Here is a 17116-nt window from a genome sequence, read left to right as displayed (position 1 = left end):
GGTGAGTCACTTAATGTGTCTCATCTGGAAAATGGGGTTAATAATAGTTTCCATCTCCAAGGGCGGTTGTGAGGGATTAGATGAGCTCATGCAAGTGAAGAGTTTAATTGCTCAGTGTGTGGTTGCTACGAAGCACCACTGTCTCTTGTGATCCTCACAATTACCCAGCAAGGTAGATGCTATGGCTCACATCCCCGTGGTACAGGCAGGAAATGGAGGCTCCTGAGAACCCGCCGGGGCTCCATATTTCAGAGCCCACCTGAGACCCTCTCCATTCCTTGCAGCCTAGTGGCTGCAGGTTGCTATCTAGAGTCAGATCAAGGATTAGATGCTGTGTCCCTGACCCCCTCTGACTCCGGGACACCATCTTTGCTCCTCCTGGGCAGGGCCCTGGGGGCCGGGTGTGGTGCCACCGCCCAGTGACTTGGCTTGTCCAGGTGCTGTGCGCGCCCAGGCAGTGAGTTTTGTGTGGTTGCCCAAGTCAGGGGAGGATCACCCACTCGGATTGTCAGGGAGGGGCAAAGTGTATAATGGCCAGTTGGCTGTGTGGAGTTTTGGACCTCTTGGGGATGAGCTAAAGAGCAAGTGAGTCTAGGATTTTCGAGACATCATGGCTGTGAAAATGCTTTGTTTTCCCTACCGTGGAGGATCTCAAGCCTGGCGTCCATCAGGGTCACCCTAGGGGGCAAACTGCACATGCGGGTGCCTGAGCTCCATTTCAGACCCACCGTGGAGGATCTCGGACGATGCGCCCAGGAATATGCCCTTTTTCCCCAGTAGCTTTAGGGGTACATGTGGTTTTGTTTCCATGGGCAAATCATAAAGTCTGAGATTCTAGTGCTCCTGTCAGCCAAGTAGTGTACACTGCACCCAATACGTAGTTTTTTATTCCTTAGCCACCTTTTAAAATAAGACTTGGGTAACTTGAGGCCTGGCCCAGTGACAACACTCTGGCAAAGTCGTGCACGGTGCTTAGGGCAGCCTGTTTGCGTGATGTTGCCTGGGCTGACAGGTACCCCTCGGGTTCTGGGTCTCAACCCTCCCCTGCCAGATCCTGCACGGGGAAGGGCAGCAGGGCCTGTGGGAGGCAGTGCGCATCCGACAAATCAGTGCACACCTGCTTTGTGCCTGGCCCTGAGCTGGCTGCAGAGACCCTGGTCCCTACCCTGGGGACCTCTTACTGATATTAACTCAGAGGATATCCTGCCTGCACCAGCACCCAGAGAAGACAGGTGCCCAGGCAGCAGCGCCCATGTCATCATCCAGAAGGGGTAGAGACAGGGTCACCTGAACCTTGCAACCACTAGGCAGTTACACTGTGCGTGGGTGGAGAGGAGCCCCCAGCAGCTGCTGGAATTTGGAGCCCGGACACCTCCTGGGGCCTCGCTTTTCTCATGCACACAATGGGCATGTGGAGGATAGTAATTTGGGCCAGCGTGTTTCCATTCTAGTGGGGCGCAGCCATCGCAGACCTTCTTTCAGAAGGCTGGTGTTTAACCCCACATGAGCCCCTGCCTGCCAGTGGTCTCCAAAACTCCAAAGCCCAGATGGCGTCCTCCTTCCCTCCCATCTGGCCACGGGTGGTGGGGGGTCTCGAGGTCAAAGTGCGGAGGTGCCCTTCTGAGACCACCCAGGAAGCGTGCGTCTTTTCCCTCTTCCTCCCAGCTGGGCCCTCCTGTGAGTCACCATGCGGAGCAGCCGCAGCTGGGGCTCTGCTCCAGGCCAGCGTGCCCTCGCGGGGAGAAGCCTATAAACTCCCAGGCACCTGCAGCTCATCAGGAGGAGGCCGAGCGGGGAGCCTGGTCTCATCTCCCTGGGGATGGGCTGGTGCTACAGGAATGAGGGCTGGAGTCTGTTTGTCTTTCCCTTAATACAGAAGAGAGGAGAGGCAGCCTCTCCACTTGTTCCAGCCCCCAGGCTGTGCTTCCCACCCATGGACTGGCTGTGTCCTACAGCCCATGCTGGATGCTGGTGTCAGAGACCCGGGGTGAATCTAGCACTGCCCAGAGCCCTGTGAGAAAGGAGAGGATAGAGAGGAGAGCGAGAGGAGAGGAGGGGAGAGGAGAGTGAGAGGAGAGGAGGGGGAGAGGAGAGCGAGAGGAGAGGATAGAGAGGAGGGGGAGAGGAGAGCAAGAGGAGAGAAGGGGGAGAGGAGAGCGAGAGGAGAGGATAGAGAGGAGGGGGAGAGGAGAGCGAGAGGAGAGGATAGAGAGGAGGAGGAGAGGAGAGCAAGAGGAGAGGAGGGGAGAGGAGAGGAGAGCAAGAGGAGAGAAGGGGGAGAGGAGAGCGAGAGGAGAGGAGGGGAGAGGAAAGGAGAGGAGAGCGAGAGGAGAGAAGGGGGAGAGGAGAGCGAGAGGAGAGGAGGGGAGAGGAAAGGAGAGGAGAGCGAGAGGAGAGAAGGGGGAGAGGAGAGCGAGAGGAGAGGAGGGGAGAGGAGAGGAGAGCAAGAGGAGAGAAGGGGGAGAGGAGAGCGAGAGGAGAGAAGGGGGAGAGGAGAGCGAGAGGAGAGAAGGGGGAGAGGAGAGCGAGAGGAGGGGAGAGGAGAGGAGAGCAAGAGGAGAGAAGGGGGAGAGGAGAGTGAGAGGAGAGGAGAGCAAGAGGAGAGAAGGGGGAGAGGAGAGCGAGAGGAGGGGAGAGGAGAGGAGAGGCAAGGCACCTTTGAGTGGAGGGAATCCTGCAGCTCGGGGCTCCTCCCACCTTGTGGCCTTAAGGCAGGGGAACCCTCCCTACAAGCCAGGCCCTGAGCTGCCAGTGTGGGTGCAGCTTTTAGAAGCAGGATGGACTAGCAACCCCTGCACAAACATACTCTGGCACCCCTGGCCCTGTCATAGCACAGCTCCTCAGTCACCTTTGTGTGGTCTCAGCAGCTACTCCAACTTCTTGGGGTCTTGTTCCTTTGTCTGTTCCACGAACATAATACCTTCACGGATTCTGTAGGCGGCTGGAAGAAGAAAGTGAGTTCTCAGAACATGCTGAATCCTGGGCCCAGCACCCTGTCTGTGCTCATGAATGTTAGATGTTCTAATTGTTGATTTATTTAGTTCTCAATAATCCTGCCCAGGTAGCACAATTGATATCACCAACATTTTATAGATGAGGAAATAGAAGCTGAGAAGGCTGGGGAACTTTCTCATGACTCCCAGGTGTAGACCTGGGCTTTGGCCAGAGGATTGTGACTCCAACTCCCTTCCTCTTTGCTGGAAAATCTTCCAAGGAATGTGTTCACCAGGCTGCAGCCTCAGGATGGGGTTTGGAGGGGCAGATGAGCCCCTGCAGGGGACCCAGCCTGGCCGTCCGGAGGTAGAGACCCCAGGACCCTCTAACATGTTAGGTCTTACCTGGCTTTTCACCTGGGAAGGAAAGTGTTTCTAAAAAGCACTCAGAAGACAGTAGGCTTCTTGCAGGACTCACTGTGGGAGCCCCCTTTGCAGAAGTGACCAGGGCTGCCCTTGACTTCTATGGGCTCCTCCCTCCATTACAAAAAAAAAAAAATTAGGGCCGGGTGCGGTGGCTCATGCCTATAATCCCAACACTTTGGGAGACTGAGGCGGGCAGATCACGAGGTCAGGAGTTTGAGACCAGCCTGGGCAACATGGTGAAACCCCGTCTTTACTAAAAATACAACAGTTAGCCAGGTGTGTTGGTGTGCGCCTGTAGTCCCAGCTACTCGGGAGGCTGACGCAGGAGAATCACTTGAACCCAGGAGGTGGAGGTTGCAGTGAACCGAGATCATACCACCGCACTCCAGCCTGGGCAACGGAGTGGGACTCTGTCTCAAAAAAAAAAAATTAAATTAAAAAGTATGTTTTATGGCCATGTTGATATCAAGATGAAAATTATAATTCTGGGTGAATTAAAAATTAAGATTATTTTTGAGATGGGGTCTTGCTATGTTGCCCAGGCTGTCCAGGCTCAAGCGATCCTCTAGCCTCAGCCTCCTGAGTAGCTGGAATTGCAGGTGCCCAGCTTTGAATTAAAAACCAAAACTTTCTTAGACACTAAAAGTTCATGTTTTATCTTCCGATTTTAAGAGACATTATAGTGTTTTCGTGGGCCCTGCATCGCAGCATGGGGAGTGAATGATGAATGATGGTCTTCCCCCACCCCCGCCTCTGGTTGTTAGAACAAGTTTCCTACAGCAAATAGCCTCTCCACCTATGTTGGAAGCACAGTTATTCACTCAACAAACAATGAGCCAAGGACTGTTGTGCCCCTACAATGAGCCAAGGACTGTTGGAAGCAGCAGGGGCACAGCCTTGAACAAAATGAAGATTTGGCTGTTGTGTTGCTCACATTCTTCTAGGAGGAGGCCGACCAGGAACGAGAGACCATGTACTGAAGGGCAGGGGTGAAGCCATGCAGATGAGGTCTGAGGCTCTGAGTATGGTTCAGAAGGGCTTCCTGCTGCTCTACAAATCAATACGCCCATTTTCCTTGTGCCGTCTTCTACCCGCAAAGCCTGCTGCAGAGAGATGAAGACTGGTTTGGGCTGGGGAGACTGTCGTCCTTGCAGACATGGAAGCACCAGGTCATTTGTCCCAAGAAAGGGACTGCAGCCTTTTGTCCTGGTTCATGGTGTCTCCCTCCTCTTCCTTGTTTGCAGAAGAAATCACTCGCGACTCAGGAGGGCCATGTCAATCAGCCCTGCCTCTCAGATCCAAGAAGATGATCGGGGAGCCCTTGTCTGCCTCATGTTATACTCCCTCGTTGGGGACCCTTTTCTCCAGCTCCAGTAAGCGCTGGCTCTCCATACCCTGAGCTCCAAGGTCATGGGGCACCTCTCTCCCTCCTGCACCCCATCTTTGTTTCCTGAAGTAAGTCTGCTGGGGGTCAGGAGCATGTGCATTTTGGCTATCTGCATGCAGAAAGCCCTGAGCGTCTCTCCTGTGACACACGAGAGCACGTGTCTTACTTCATGCTCACTCCAGATTGAATTGGATGGGATTGCAGAGCATTTAAAGGATTGAAGGGCATGTGCTGTCCAAGTGTGACACTCAGCTGTGGCAGCTGAGGAAGGAGCCAGGAGGTGAGCCACTCGCCTGCGGCGGCTGCGGAAACTAAGCCCCACAAAGCCAAGGCTGGTGAGCGATGCCGCCCACGGCGCAGCTGGCTCCAAGGTGCCTTCGCTCCATGCGATTGCTTCACATCCTGTTTGTCCAGAAGCCGGAGAGGGAGAGAAAAGAGAAAGCCTGATGACCCAGTGGCTGGGATCGGTCCTTCCAGGGCTGGGACGGCAGGAATAGGGAGGGTGGAATTGGGTAATTGGGGCCAGGCAGATGTCACAAGTGTTAACTAAGTTCTCACTTGTCACTTGGGCCTCGGTCCACCCAGAGAAATGGCTGGAGTGAATGTGTTTTTCACAATTAATGAGAAACATTCTTGTGCTGTGGGCCTTGGAAGGGTAGCCTGTAGCCCTGGGCCTGGAAAACAAAAAAGCCACAAGGAAACCGAGATGCCACCCCTGTGCGGCGTGGGTGGGCTGCATCCCCTCCTTTACCAAGGGGCCTCACTGTGCTCCCTGCCTGCTCTCCAGGGTCTTTCCGCAGAGTTCGCTGGGTTCCTCGGGCTGGCCATGCCGATTTTGCTCAAGTCGTCTGGGGTTTGCCAGCGGTGCCAGGATGCACGGCTGGGCCCTGTCCTCAGCTCACTCTGAGTCCTATCTCCACCAGGCTCCTTTTAGAAGGCCTTTCCCTCTATGCCTCAGTGAATCCCTCCTACCTTTGGGGTCCCCGTAGGTCACCTACATCTATGCCTGGGCAGTCTCTCTGAATTTTGGGGGATCCTTTTCCCTGCCGTCGCCTGGACTCATTGGCAGATGGTGCAGGGGTCGAGCTCACAGGCTCCAGTCGGCTGGGCCAGGGTGTGGACTCCAACTCTGTACTCCCTAGCATTGGGTCCCCGGTAGGTGACTTTGCGCCTGTGACCTTGCTTTCCTCCTTTGTAAATGTGGGGTCACAGTTCTACCTTGGGAGATTCCAGCGAGGAGCGATGCGTGGAACGGGCTTAGCACGGTGCTTGGTATACATTGGTGGGTTTTCATTTTTGTTGAGAAGCAACGATGGAATCAACTGTACCCAGAATACTTATACTGGCAAATAATAGAAAATAATGATGTCTTATCTCATGAGGACACTGATGGTTTTCCCTACAAGTCTGGAAGTGAGTGGATCTAGGGTTGGTTAGAGTCAGGGTCAGCAAAGGTTTTCATCTTCAGTAAAGTACCAGAGAGTAGATATTTTAGGCTTTGAGGGTCAGGCGTTCGTTTTTGCCTGCTGTTTAGTGTGAGAGTAGCCACAGATCATGTGTTCCTGACTGTGCATCGACTGTGTTCCAATAAAGTTTTATTTGCAAGAACAGGCAGTGGGCTGGATATGGCCTGCAGGTTGTAGTTTGTTGGCCCCTGGGCTAGAGTATCAACAGACTCGAGGCTTTTTCCCTTCCGGCCCCATCACCTTGACAGTGTTGACATTTTGTCCTGAGGCTCTCTCATCATGGTTGGCAATGTGGCTGCCTCCATGTCCACAAGCATGGAAGGAAAATGCAGTAGGCAAGGAGGAAGGATGTTTATCTCATCATGTGCCTACCTTTTTTGGGGAGAAGACACTTCTGAGAAGCCTGCAGCATCCATCCCCAGCAGGAGCTGCAGGGGATGCTGGAAAGGGTCTAATGTGCAGCGTTCATGGATGGAGGAAGGTCAGGCACGAGGGGGCTGGGCATGGCTGTGGGGTCCACACCAGCCGCTTCTGCCTCACCTCCCTGCAATGATTGGGCCTTCTCCAATCTGCTCTGGACCATCGGAGCAAAGGTCTGGTCAGACAGCTTTCCTGGCCTCTTCAGACAACAGTAGCTGTGATGCTTTGTGAACAGAGGGCGCCTACAGCGTGCAAAGGGCTGGTTTTGGCAATGTAAAGGACTCAATTTCTGCTTTACATCAGAAAAATGCCAAGGTAAGTTCACCCCAAAACCTGCACATGATGTCTCTCATTATATGAGTAATCACCAAAGCTGGAAGCCACCAGATGGATGGATAAACAAATTATGCTACTTACATACAGCAAAAAGGAATGAACTATTGAAATGCAGCTACGTGGATGATCTCAAAGGTATTGTGCAGGTTGGAATAAGCCAATGCAAAAGAGTGCAGGAGTCCATTGGTATGAAATATCTAGAAAATGCAGTTATAGTGATGTGAGTGGGTCAGTGTCTGCCAGAGGCCGGCGGTCGGAGCCATGTGACTATAAAGCGGAGTTTCCCAGCCTTGGCACTACTGGGTAGTTCTCAGTTGGGGGTTGTCCTATGCATCGTAGGATGTTGACAGCTTCCCTGGCTTCCACCCACTCAATGCCAGTAGCAACTGCTCAGTTACGACAACCAAAAATGTCTCAAACATTGCCACATGTCTCTTGGGGAGCAGCATCACCCCAGTTGGGAGCCACTGAGCTAAAAGGCAGCTCAGAGAGTTCTTTGTGGCGTGGAGTTGCTCTGTATCCCGATTGAAGCTGGGTACCGGCGTCTGTACACGCGCTAGTGCTTACAGATGGGCATACCAAAAGGGGTCGATTTTACTGTATGGTAACTTAAAAACTAAGACTTCCAAAAGCAACAAAACACACCACAGAGAGACAAGCACTGAGTCCCAATGAAGAAACCAGCAAAGCCATGACCTCTGGGCCCCTCTACCTGCCTGTCAGGTAGGCCGGGCCCCTTTCCCACCTGGCAGCTGCAGCCTGCAGAGGGCTCAGTTATTATACCGCAGGAAAGCCTTTCTATCCCACCCTTGAGGAGAATCTCTTGGCAGATAGAATACAAGATGCCGAGTTAAATTTGAATTTAGACAAACAACAAAGAATCGCTTACTTCAGCATGTCCCCCGTATTGCAAACATTATATGTTTATCTGAAATTCAAATTCAATCAGGCACCCTGTTTTTGTTTTTGTTTTTCAAAATCTGCTATTCTTGGGCAAATCTGCAGGCTTTAAAAAAAAACTATTAAACCTCTGCTAAAATATATTTTCAAACTTTCTCAAAGTTTCAGATTTTATGGTTAAAATATGATGCAGGTCCTGCCTTCCTGCCTACATCAATTTGTTCACTCACCTCGCCCCTATGCCTTACAGATGCAGTCTGGCTCCCTAGCCAGTGTGACTTGTCCGGGACATTTAAATACAAATAATCAAAGTAAATAGTTACGCGCACTGACTAAATCTGATATTTTATAACATAAAATGAAAAGGAATTGTTCTCCTGCAAAATAACCTTTCTCAGCCCTTCCTGGGGTATTAGAACAAAATACATGTTACATCTGTACACGAGCACCTACGTTAGTATGTGCTTTATATATATATACACATAAAAAATACATAATATATATTAATATATCTTCTATATTTTATATATAATATGTACTATATATACTATAGTATATACAGTATATATACTATAGTGTATATACTATAGTATATATACTATAGTGTATATACTATAGTATATATACTATAGTATATATACTGTATATACTATAGTATATATACTATATATACTATAGTATATATACTATATATTATATATAGTATATATACTATTACATATTATGTACTATTATATTATATAATATATACTATATGTACTATAGTATATATAGTATATATTATATAATATAATAGTACATAATATGTAATAGTATATATACTATATATACTATATAGTATATATTATATATCTATGTATAAGTATATATTGTATATAATATAATATATAGTATATTATGTATATATTATATAAATTTATAAATATAAATAAATATATAAATTTATAGATATAAATATATATTATATAATATACTATAATATGCTATATTATACATATTTTATAATATATATTGCATATACAATAATATACAATTATATAATATATATTATACTATATTACATGGTATATACTATATTATATAATATACTATAATAGAAAATATATAATATATAGTATGTATACTATATATACTATATAATATATAGTATATGTATATTTTATATCTATAATATATAAAATATGTATAATATATATAAAAACATATATACTATAATATAAAAATATATAATATATAGTATATTATATATATTATATATTATAGTATATATTATATATATATATATTTTAAGTGGAGTCTCACTCTGTCACCCAGGCTGGAGCGCCGTGACACGATCTCCGGCTCACTGCAACCTCTGTCTCCCAGGTTCAAGCGATTCTTGTGCCTCAGCCTCCCAAGTAGCTGGGATTACAGGCGTGCACCATGATGTCCAGCTAATTTTCTTTGTGTTTTTAGTCTCTACTAACACGGGGTTTTTAGTCTCTACAACACGGGGTTTCTCCGTGTTGGCCAGGCTGGTCTCAAACTCCTGACCTCAAGTGATCTGCCTGCCTCGGCCTCCCAAAGTGCTGGGATTATAGGCGTTAGCCACCACACCTGGCCTACATTTCTTTCTTCCTAGGTGTAATCAGGCTAATTTGCATGCTCCTCCTCATTTAGTGGCTCATGGGAGCCCCTTCTGTTGGCCCCACCAGAGCCTGCACCTGTCTTGCCTCTGGAGCACCCCAAAGCACACGGTAGTGCTGGGCTGAGTACCCGAGGCATGAACACGTGTTCAGTAAGTGAATCTTCAGGCACTGGTTGATACTTCATGATGCACCTTCTAAGTTCATTAATCTCTTCTTGATAAAGCACTACATTCTCTCTTGGGTTTTGTAGGTCAGACTCGGCTGCGATGACTCACCTTTACACATCTTCCTTTCTTGGCTTGTTTAGGGAGTGTGTTTGTACAGCCATGGCTCTTGACCAGGGATGGTTTTCCTCCCAGGGGACATGTAGCAATGTCTGGAGACATATTTGGTTGTCATGACATGGAGAGGTGCTACTGGCATTAGTGAGAAGAGGCTAAGGGTACTGCTAAACATCCCACCATGCCCGAGGCAGCCCCGATGCCCACTGCGCTGGAGTGGGCAGGCCCACCATGCTGGCTGTGGCCTGTCTGGTGAACAAGCTTTGGAGCCAGCGTTAAAGCTGGCTTCTGTGCAGGAGCAGTGGGTGCAGGAGACCATCCTTCCCCTAAGTTGTTGAGCTTGTTGGAGGAGGAGGGTAGTATGTGTGAGGGTCCCAGGGAGGCCGGCCCTGAGCGTGGTGGGGCCTGGAGGAGGGGCGGGCAGGAGCGGACGCGCTTCTGGACCACCACTCTCTCTCCCAGCCTTGTTGGTTCCCCACACGGCATTCAGAATGGGTCTCCCACCACAGAACCCTGGCCACGTTGCCCCCTGCCCAAATCCCCCACTGGGCTGGGAGACCCCAGGTGACCCAGCCCCATACCCACCTCGGCTTCACCCCCTTGGGCTCCTCACTCACTCTCTCCAGCCTCACCCCCATCGGGCTCCTCAGTCACTCTCTCCAGCCTCACCCCCTCGGGCTCCTCACTCACTCTCTCCAGCCTCACCCCCTCTGGTTCCTCGCTCACTCTCTCTGGCCTCACCTCCTCTGATTCCTGGCTCACTCTCTCCAGCTTCACCCCCTCCGGTTCCTTGCTCACTATCTCCAGCCTCAACCCCTCTGGTTCCTGGCTCACTTCTCCAACCTCACTGGCCTCTTCACTGTGCTGACACACACCGTGTATTTCTCATGAACCTGGCATGTGCCATTCCCTCTGCCAGGAACATTCCCTCCCCAAAGCCTCCCATGGCTCACTCTGCCCTGTACACTGTGCCCCACTGTCATGTCCCTGCCACCCTGTCCTAGGTTCCTCCTAGTCGTTGCCACTATCAGACACAGCACTGTGCACCCCTGAGCTGATCTCCCTCGCCAGTCAGCTCCCAGGGTGGTTGCGTTCTCATTCACCGATGTGCCCCAGCCCCTGGCACACAGTAGGTGCTCAATAAACAGTTGCTGAATGAATTAATCAGTGAAAAAACAAGTTAGTTGTTCAAGCCTGGGACACAGAACCTACGTTAGGAGAAGAGGACGAGGCAAAGGATGCTTCTATCTCAGTGTTTCCAGATGGGAAGCTCCTCTGTGGCCACCAGGAAGAAGGTCAGTGTGTGTTTCATCGATGTGGAAATATGTCTGCAATATATTACGTAAAGGGCAGAGTGATATGAAACAGGATTGATGGTGCAGTCCCAATCATGTGGAATGGCACCCTGTCTCTGCGTCACGCGTGTGCGATGGGGCCAGCCTCACAGGTGTGGGTGAACTTAGAAGGGCCCTGTGCTGGGTTTGCTTCTGCTGCCCCCACCTTGAAATGATGAATCACTTTTGAACAAGAGGTCCTGCATTTTCATTTTGCACCGGGCCTTGCAAATTGTATAGCCGGTGCTGGCGCCTGGGGATGGATAGGAGGTCGCTGCCCGCAAATGGGCTCTGAGCAAGATGTTCCAGGGCCTACGTTCTTCTCTGTGATTTCCTCTGTTTGCAGTCATCAGGTATTGTTTTCAGAGCCCCCTGTACCCCAAGAAAAAGTCAGATAACTGAGTTCAGAGTATTTCAGTCCAATTTCCTCCAAATGACTATAGTCAGGCATTTGACATTTCAAGGAATAACAGGGACAAAAAGACCTAGCTGTTGGAAGAAGTTGTCCCCTCCCCACCCCTGGGGTGCTGACCTCCAAGCTCATGTGTAGGTCCCACCCCCTTCTGGGGAGCCTTGACCCTAGTTGAGTACTGACTGTAAACCCAGACGGAAGGGAGGCCTTGGGTGTGTTTGCAGCATGAGGGCTTGTGGTTGTTGTGGCAGAGAATGCAGGCTTTGGTTTTGACAGACCAGGGTTCGAATCTTGGCCTTGCCATGGACCAGCTCAAAGGCCTTCCTCACTCAGAGTCTTGTTCCTCCTTTGCAAAGTGAGGTTGCGGCATCTGCCCTGGGGCTGTGTTGAGGATGGGGTGGGCCATGAGCTCCCAGTCTGCTGCTGGTGAGGCAGGCATTTATTGGGTAAACAGCCAGACACTGCGGTAGGCATCCTTACTGTTTATTCATACAAACTGTCCCTCTAAGGCACAGTGAGTGGGTCATTCCCACCCCTGTTTTGCTTTTTATTTTTTTTAAAAATGTGAGATCTAATTTTCCTAACATAAAACTCACCATTTCAAAGAGTGCAATTTGGTGATTTTTTTTTTTTTTTTAGTATATTCTCATTGTTGTGCAGCTATCCAATTGTCTGATTCTAGAACATTTCCATCACTCCGAAATATCCCTTAAGAGCCACTCCCTGCTCCCCCAACCCCTAGCTCTAGGCAACCAGTAAGCTACTTTCTGTTTCTGTGGATTTACCTGTTCCGGACATTTCATAGAAATAGGATCATTCAATGTGTGGCTTTTGTATCTGGCTTCTTCCATTTCGTGTAACGAGTTGAAGGTTTGTCCGTGTTGTAGCATGGATCAGAAAATGACTCCTTTTTATGGCAAACAATATTCCACTATATGGATTCACCATATTTTGTTTATCCATTCATTAGTTAACGGACATCGGGTTGTTTCCACTTTTTGGCCATCATAAATAATGCTGCTGCCAACTCTTGTGTACAAGTTTTTCATGTGAACCCGTGTTTTCAGTTCTCGTGGGTACACGCCTAGGAGTGGAATTGTTGGGTCACGTGAAGACTACATATTAAACTTTTTTTAGGAATTGCCAGTGTATTTTCTGTATCCCTTTGTTGTTGTTGTTGTTGAAGGTGAATAAGCGTCTGCTGTGGTGTTGTTCAGCCTTTAGGTTAAAAACCTGAACCTTTTTCCAAACTTGGTGACAAAGGGGAAGATTCCATACCTGTCCTCAGAGCACCTGTTCCATGTCAGGTCCCAGATGGCTGGCACCATGCTCCCTGTCCCCAAGTCTCTAGGAAAGGGGCAAGAACAACCCAAAATACCAGTTCAGACTAAGCAATCGAAGGGTTTTTCATCTTAGTGGCTGGGGTGAGAATGCGGGCTTCAGGGCTGGCTTGATCCAGTGACTTAGCAATGTCAGGAGAGACCCGGTCTCTGTTCTGCCTTCTACCAGGGTGGCCTCTTTGGAAACATGGTCACCTGTGGTTGCCAGATGGTGCCTGTTTCTGTGGCTCCATCTATCCCTCCTCCCTCAATCGTGTAGAGAGAGAGAGAGAGAGAGGGCAGGCTTCCTTCTGGACACTAGAGTGGGAGGCTTCTTTTCCAGAAACCTCCAGGATACTTCTCCTTCATTTATTGGCCAAAATGGGTCATGTGCTCATCCCCGAACTAATCACTGTAGCCAGAGGATTAGTTGCCTTTTATTAAACCACAGGCCCCACCTCTAAGGCCAGGGTGGAGGCTATGTAAGGCACAACTGCCTTAATGAAAATCCGGTTGGCTATCACGGAAAGGGGGGACAGATGAGTCTCATGGCATCATCCCCATTTTACAGATGAGGAATTCAGGCCCCAGCATACAACTTGCCTCTCTCAGCCCACACAGGCTGGTTAGTGGCAGATGCGGGTTTAAACACCCTTGAGACTCACTTCTTGCCCCTCTGTCCTGACATTTCTCAGCTGAGGCTGTGGCTCCCTGGATGTGGCTGTCCTGACAGCTGCCCAAGGCAAGCCAGACGCCTTCGCTCAGAGGTGCAGAGAGACTTTTTGCAGCGCGTGGATTTAAGGTATCTGGAACAGCATCAGCTTTTCAGGCCAGGCATTTTTATTTTGCCCTAAAAGCCTTCTAGTGGAGGAAACACAGTTCCTAGGGGCTCAGCTTTAATGGTTTCTTTTATAGAACCATTCAAATTATAGATGGGTGAACTCCGGGAAACCCCGCTCAAGAATGCAGGAAAGCCAAACGTTAAAGGGAGTTAAGGTAAAATAGCGGCGGGTGGGGGAAATTTTGTTCTTTTAAACACTAGTTGTTAAAAAACCAAAGTGAACCCCCTGGTGCTGATCTGGTCCTGGGAGGCTGGGTTTCTTGACTTCTGGCCCGTCTGGGGGACTCCAGGTGAAGTTAATTCCAGATGTGAACAGGCCCATCGCTTTTGCTGGCCTCTGACCCCTCCCACTTAACTTGGGGGCACCGTATCTGCAGAGGCTCAGCCTCCCAACTCCCCGTCATCCTCATCTGGGTTCAGATTCTACTTTGTTGCTTCCAAGCCGGGTATCCCTGGGCGGGTTATTCAGCCTCTCTGAGCTTGTGCTGTCATGAGTAAAACAGGCTTTGTTTCCACTGGATGCTTTATTTTTGGCTTTGAAATACTCATCACCCCCAGACATGGTATTACATATATATTTGCCAATGACCTCATCATTGTCAAAGCCAGTGGATAGATAGTGTGTTCTTAGGTCCATCTGCAGAGCAACGGACACGGAGTTTGCTCCCTCTATTTTCCTCCCCTGTTTTCTGGGACCCCATACCCTGTTGGTGTCCCCATTCTTCCTGCCCAAGCGTCTTCCAGATCCTTCCTTACCGGGTACTCCTGCACAGTCTCCGTTGCATTCCCCTGACCTCTCAGTGGAACACAGAGGCCACCTTCACATTGCTTGTCAGGCTGTACACACTTTCCCCAGGCGAGCTCATCCAGTCTTCTGGCTTTAAATGCCATCTCTACGCTGGGGACACCCAAGCTTACATTACTGTCTGGACCACTGCCCTGAGCTAGCATTTACTGAGCACTTAGGGTATGCGAAGCTCTGCCCTGAGCTAGCATTTATTGAGTACTTAGGGTGTGCAAAGCTCTGCCCTGAGCTAGCATTTATTGAGCACTTAGGGTGTGCAAAACTCTGCCCTGAGCCCCAGCTGTGCATTAAGTGACAGAGGCAGGGCTTTGAACCTGCCTGGGCCCGACTCCCTCCCTCACTAGCCCAGAGCTCATCTCTTCCAATTGATCAATTGATCAAGCCTAGGCCAGACCTCTGCTGCCCACCTGACACCTTCCTTTTGGTGTCAAGTAGGGATTTCATACAATATCTGCTAAACGAAACTGCATTTTGTCTTCCACCCTCTATTTTCCAGCTTATGCTCCATTGCCTCAGTTTCCCTACCTTGGTAAACAGCCCCTCCCTTCTTCCAGGGGCTTGGGCCAAGAGCATGCCCGTCTCATGAGACTCCCCTTTTTCTCACACCTTTTATAATCCCTTCCCAAATTCAGTCCTAAATCTGCCACCTTCCTGGTTTGGAGGCTGTGTTCTTGTTATTCGAGACGTCACCTTTGGGGGAAACTGGATGAAGGGCACTTGGGACCTCCCTGTACATCGTCTTTCAACTTCCTGTGAATCTATAATCATTTCACAACAAAAAGTTAAAACCAAAATAAATTCTAAAGATTTTAAAAATGAACTCTTGAGGATCTGACCTTTTCTCACCAGCCTCCCTCCCTACTGCTCTGGGTCCAGTCTCACGTCACCTCCCACGTGGACCATTCTGTTGCCTCCACCTGGTCTCCCTGCTTCCAGGTTGACCCCTGCCATCGGCTCTCCAGGGGCAGCCTGAGTGGCCTTATAAAAACCACTGAAAGTCCCACCCCAGTGGTTCTTGCTTCTTGTAGAGCGCCTTGGTGTCCTGACCAGGGCCCTGGATGTGAAGTTCCACTCACTGGGTGGCTTGAAACAATAGGGCTTTATTGTCTCACAGTCTGGAGGCGAGAAGTCTAAAGTCAAGGTGCCACAGGGTTGTCCTCTTACAAAGGCTCTAGGGAGGAATCCCTCCTTGCCTCTTCTGGCTTCAGAGTCTCCTGGCAATCTTTGGCATTTCATGGCCTCTGTCTTCCCCAGGCTGCCTGCATCTGTCTCTTTATGTGGCCTTCTTATGGGGACACTTGTCACTGGATTAAGGCTCATCCTAATCCAGGATGAGCTTATTTTAACTGACGACAGCACATCTGCAAAGACCCTGCTTCCAAATGAGGTCACATCCTGAGGCTCTGTGTGGGTGTGAATTTTAGAGGACATCAGCAACAGAGGACACTGGGCTGAGGCAGGTGCTCGTGTTGCCCATAGGACCCGACCTGACTCGTGCCCCTACTGCCCCTCCCAGTTGTCCCTGCTACTCGCCCCTGCCCCTTGAACACACCCTCCTTGCTCCTGCCTCCGGGCATTCACCTCTGCAGTTCCCTCTGTCTGGAATGCACTCTTCCCAAACATCCATTGGGCCCCCTCACTCACTGTTACCCAGATCTCTGCTCAGATGGCCCCTATAGTCATTAGGGTTGTTTGCAGTTATTCCCACCTTCCCTGGCACAGAGCAAGATTGCCCCCCAACTCCCTGAAATTAGGCAGATACCACGACCTGCTTTGGCCAATGGAATGTGAGTGGCACTTATGGGGTTCGCTAGCTTGCCACCTTCCGCAGCCCTCAGCCTGGTTCCCCACCCCTTATATTTCCTGCCTGCCTTCCCCACTTGCATGGAAACCCAGAGAACAGGATGTTTTCTTGGCTGCTTTCGCAGTTGTGTTCCGAGTTCTTTAAACAGTACCTGGCCTAGAGTGAGTACTCAATAAATACTTACTGGATGGAGGAATAAGGAGTTCATGAATGAACCGGGAGGCATAGCATCTCTGCAGCCCTGTCCCGCTCGTGGCCCTCCTGTAACTACTCTTCTGTGCACTTGGCTTCTTCCTGTCCAGGGCAGAGCATCAACCCCAAGTTGGCGGGCCTGATTGGGCGGCACGGGCCCCAGAACAAGCAGCCCTTCATGGTGGCTTTCTTCAAGGCCACAGAGGTCCACTTCCGCAGCATCCGGTCCACGGGGAGCAAACAGCGCAGCCAGAACCGCTCCAAGACGCCCAAGAACCAGGAAGCCCTGCGGATGGCCAACGTGGCAGGTATGCTCAGGTGGGAGGGATCACAGACCCACCACAGGAACCCAGCAGGGCCCCGGCGGGACCCGGCAGGGGACTGACTCAAAATCCATTCAGGTGCTCACCAGATGGCTCTGGAACAAATATAGCAGGAAGAAAACCCCCAAATCCACCCCTACACAGGACATCTTAATTCTGTAAAAATAAACTAGCTTAGAAATGCAAGTAGCAAAACATTCGTATAACACAACACCAAGCATGTAGATATTTAAATAAACAGAACCATGGCGGCACTTGCAGCTACACCGAGATGAAGGAAGACCCTGAAACATGGATGGGAAGACCCCT

General features: G+C 49.8%; 1 protein-coding gene across 1 annotated transcript in view; it reads left to right on the top strand.

Moving 5' to 3' along the window:
- The window catches only part of BMP7 (bone morphogenetic protein 7), a 96933-nt gene that overhangs the window by 65199 nt on the left and 14618 nt on the right, over positions 1 to 17116 (top strand). Inside the window, exon 4 of the mRNA XM_003806158.6 lies at positions 16595 to 16792. Within this exon, the coding sequence (XP_003806206.1) occupies positions 16595 to 16792 (198 nt within the window). The remainder of the gene's footprint in view (positions 1 to 16594; positions 16793 to 17116) is intronic.

This window comes from Pan paniscus, chromosome 21 (genome assembly GCF_029289425.2).
Source record: "Pan paniscus chromosome 21, NHGRI_mPanPan1-v2.0_pri, whole genome shotgun sequence".
Lineage (NCBI taxonomy): Eukaryota > Metazoa > Chordata > Mammalia > Primates > Hominidae > Pan > Pan paniscus.
The sequence above is the reverse complement of the archived record's forward strand: the minus strand, read 5'-3'. Positions and strand labels throughout refer to the sequence as shown.